At 30.5% G+C, this 4,360-nt stretch overlaps 1 protein-coding gene across 3 annotated transcripts in view; it reads right to left on the reverse strand.

Moving 5' to 3' along the window:
• Positions 1 to 4,360, reverse strand: part of LOC108684828 (serine-rich adhesin for platelets-like) — a 78,552-nt gene that overhangs the window by 41,568 nt on the left and 32,624 nt on the right. For all 3 annotated transcript variants that reach the window (XM_018189337.1, XM_018189335.1, XM_018189336.1), the window contains one exon: positions 615 to 654. In XM_018189337.1, coding sequence (XP_018044826.1) covers positions 615 to 654 — 40 coding nt within the window. The remainder of the gene's footprint in view (positions 1 to 614; positions 655 to 4,360) is intronic.

Raw genomic sequence — 4,360 nt, forward strand, 5'->3', positions numbered from 1 at the left:
CACAATGAAAAAATATTAGAAACAGAAATAAATATTAAATATTGAAAAGTAAAAAAAAGTAAAAAATTAGGAGTTTAGAGATTAATGTAACTCACAATAGATACAAATAAGAAATATGAGAGTAATATATATAACAATATAAGAATATATATATATCTTATATTGTACGTTACATTTAATCTTTATCTCTAATTTTTTATTTCTAATATTTAATATCTATTCCTATTTCTAATATTTCATTCATTGTACTGAATGTTCAGATTGTTGCGTGTAAATACAAAATACTTGTCGATAATTCACAATAAATTACCGACGTGACACCGTATCGAATAGGTAACGATACTCTCGAATAAGCGCTCACGTAAAGAAGGAAAGTCAATTCACACTCGGCTCCTTCGCAAACATCGAACAAATGTCCGAGCAGAAATTAATATTCCACGTGCATCCTTGGAGTGCGTTAACAGTTGAAGAAATAGTTCAATGACGCTTTATGAATCCCCTCATCCACTGAATAAAAATAGATCTCTTATCTGCCGACGCATTATCTCGTTATGCCTTTTCCTAACAATGAAATTAAACAAATCTTAACAGGCAATTTAATTACAGTTACTTACTCTGCGACGCAACTTGTGATTGGTGCTGCACCGCCGCTCGCTGAAACAGAAAACGGGAAAACGAAAGTCAGTCGGCATTCGTCACATTTTACACGAGAAGAATTTTTAATTTATGTCTGGCAATGGTCGCAAATATTTCGCATTTTGTATACCTGAAGTTCATTTGCTACGCAAATATATTCCTGTTCATTGAAATTGCAGCGCGGAGAAATCTTGGTGACATGCAAATATCGCGGAACTTTACTACATAAATTATTTTAAATTTATACTTTCTACAATTAGCCGTGAAGTGATACCTTCCCCGAGTTTCACAAACATACTTAAACGCTAGTCTTTTGTACATTTGAACGTTTCCTTTCAATCTAGATTCCTTTCAATCTAATTCTACATTCTAAATAATCGCATGCTTCTGTTTACAATCTCGATGAACAGCAATTTTTTGATAACATCACCGATATCGAAAATAAACGAAGCGACCATCGCTTTAAGTCTATAATGAAATTTCAAAGCGCAAAACTTAAGTCTTAAGTCGAAATTGACTAATCACAGTTGAATGTAAGGAGAATATCGACTATGACTGGCCAATGGCTTAAAGCTTTTTACATCTCAAAATCTCATTATAAATGCCACTAAAAATATTACAATTTAGAACTGTCCAAGATTTATAATTGTGAGCATCGGCTTGATGTACATCAATATATTATACAATGAGTCCGTTGGATGACAGGGTAGTACTCTTACTTTGTCCGAATGTTGCATCTTCAATTTTTGGAAATTTCTGTCCAGTTTAATTCATGCATTTGTGAAATACAACTGACTATGCTAATCTCGGAAAACCGTCAAAATGAAGATGAAGAAAAATATGAAGAAAAAAATGTGGAAATGAAGATAAAGAAGAAGTATCAATATTCATGCCTATTGTCTTCTTTTTTTCAATAATAATAGAAAAAAGAAAAGCAATAGGGGATATATATATATATATATATATATATATATATACACACACACACACACACACACACACACACATACACACACATTGAATCAAAATGCAGAAAATTACAAATCTTAAAATTAATCTACAATGTGCTTTAATTTTTGCCCTCTACTGTTTTTTGCTTTTTATTAACTCTCTTGTCTTCTCTCTTTGCAAAAATTTTAAATTTATTTTACGCATAATTTTACTCGTAATTTTTGCAAATGTACACCGATGATGATACGATAATTCAATGATGATATGATAATTCGTGACAACTTCACGGCAGTTAAAATTTTAATTGTCACGAAGTTGTGTGTCGAGAATTTATTGTCACGATTATTATAATATCAATGTCGAATGACGAATCTATGGTGTGTATTCGCAACAACTGCGCGCAGTAAATTTAGAGAAATAAAATCTTTATATCGAAAATACTTGCAATATCAAGAAAATACAAAAAAAAAACAATTAAAGATTAGAAAGAACTTGATGATGAATTAATAGCCTCATCTGACTTCATCTAATGCATGTATATCATTATCCATCTCTGTTATTTATCATCTTAATAACACTGCATTGATTAGAATACCTAAAGAAAGCTCAATCTAAAAAAGCCGAAATATGTAATTATTCAAATTTTACAAAGTACAATATATTTTGTTTTGTAATTTTACATCATATGATTTGCGTTAAATTAACTCTTATATGCCCTTTCTAATTTTTTTTACATTAAGAGTCCTTATTTAATTTAAGCCAAGAAAACAACTTTCAGAAATACAGGCAACTTGAATTATTGCAGCGCAACGCAGTACAAGTTTTTAAAGAAAATAAGCTATTAAAAATGCACTACCCATATCGTTATAAATCAGTGAAAAAAAAATCATAGCGTAGTAATTAAAAAAGCATTTTAAAGAGGTAAGATTATATTTTACGACAATTGAAGAAATTTGCAAACAAAATTATTTCTTCCGAAGTTCGTCATATTTTATCTCGGGCGAACAAAAAATATAAGAGGCAGAAAGGTGAAAGATAAAAAGTGGTAAAAAGCAAAAAAAGAAAAGAGCACATTGTAGAATAGCCTTTAGATAGCTCTGATTTAGAGACAAAAAATCGAGTCTAAAACGTAAATACGTTTTGCAAAATCAGCCGAATGCCGGATGCTTCAAGACTTTTGGCATCTAAGGAGCGACTCCGCGGTTTTGCTCCGAACACGTCATCCTTCTTTCCGCTCTTTATCCATCGGAAATACGAAGACATCTCTGATGATTCTCCGTCTCGTCGCCGATTCGCATAACCGATCGCGTCGTAGCCGCGTCGTCACCTACGTCACTTATGTCATTGACGTGAACGGCAGTTTGTTGAGTAATTTCCTGATTACAGGCACGAGCTTTTTTACGTAAGACTCGCCACGTATGTAAGTGCGCCGGAAAGGTGAACCAAAGGCACGATCGCAGACCAGATTCAACGAAAGCTCTTCGCCCTTTCTGCTCTCGAAACTTCATCACGCGCTCGAACACATGAGACAATTAGTTCCACGGTCACATGCAACATAAACGTGTCATATCGCGTTGTCTGTGTAATAAAGAGGATGATTACTAATACAATGTGACCCATATGTTGCAGGTGCAGCGCACATATTGTGTCGGCTATCGTCTTGCCTTACAAACAATCGCGAATGATATCGTCATTTTTTCCTCTCTCTCTCTCTTCTACAGTATGTTTAAGTTTTTTTGCTGTCATTTCAAGTTCTTCCTATCATTCTTTTCCTGTATATTTTTTTTCCTGTGTATTTTTAGTTTTTTCATTCTTTTCATATCTTTTTTTTTTAAATATAATTATTAATATTTTATATATTTTTGTTTATTAATTATTATTTTAATTAGGTATCTTTTAAATTTTTGCTCATCATTCTTTTCCATTTTACTTTTTTGTATTTTTAGTTTTTCATTATTTTTTTTTAAATATAATTTTTAACATTCTACATATTTTTGTTTGTTATTTTTAGCGTTTAAAAAGATGCAATTCTAAAATGCTTAATAAATAACAATTTATCTATTCTCTTCTTTCACGATTGTTATTTTCTTTTTAGTTTAATAATAATAATATAATATTTAATGCTCATTAAATATATGTCGATTAAAGAAGTATCAATAAGACCAAGAAACGAGCAAAATGATTATATGATATTAAGATGATATTTAGGTAATTAATTTAATGTCTAATGATGTTTAAAATTGATGTAATACATATGGACTATAGAGTCTCCTTCAGTTTGCAACAGTCAAAAGGATGATACAATATTTAAATATATACATAACTTTATAGCGATGATGCGCAATCCGCGGCAATTCCGTCAATTAATTTTCTGAAATTCGTTGACTCATAGCTGAAAATAAAAAATTCTATTTTCTGTTTTATATAAATTATAAAAATAACATTATGCATAATGGTTTAAAAGTTTCGTTTGAGATATTTATATTTAAAAAAATTTTTAAGAATTTATATTAAAAAATGTAGCTATTTTATAAATAAATAGCTTATAAAATAGTTTACTTTTATAAATTATCTTAATTTTTAATTCTTTTAACAGTGATGCGCGACTTTTCTTAAACTAAGATTTATATCTAGAAATGACTTTCAGTTTAAGAAAGGTTACACATCACTACTATAGAATAATACGATATTCAAATATTCATAGCTCTTTAAGAGAAAGAGAGAGAGAGAGAGAGAGAGAGAGAGAGAGAGAGAGAGAGAGAGAGAGAGAGAA

Source organism: Atta colombica, unplaced genomic scaffold (assembly GCF_001594045.1).
Source record: "Atta colombica isolate Treedump-2 unplaced genomic scaffold, Acol1.0 scaffold140, whole genome shotgun sequence".
Taxonomy (NCBI): Eukaryota; Metazoa; Arthropoda; class Insecta; order Hymenoptera; family Formicidae; genus Atta; species Atta colombica.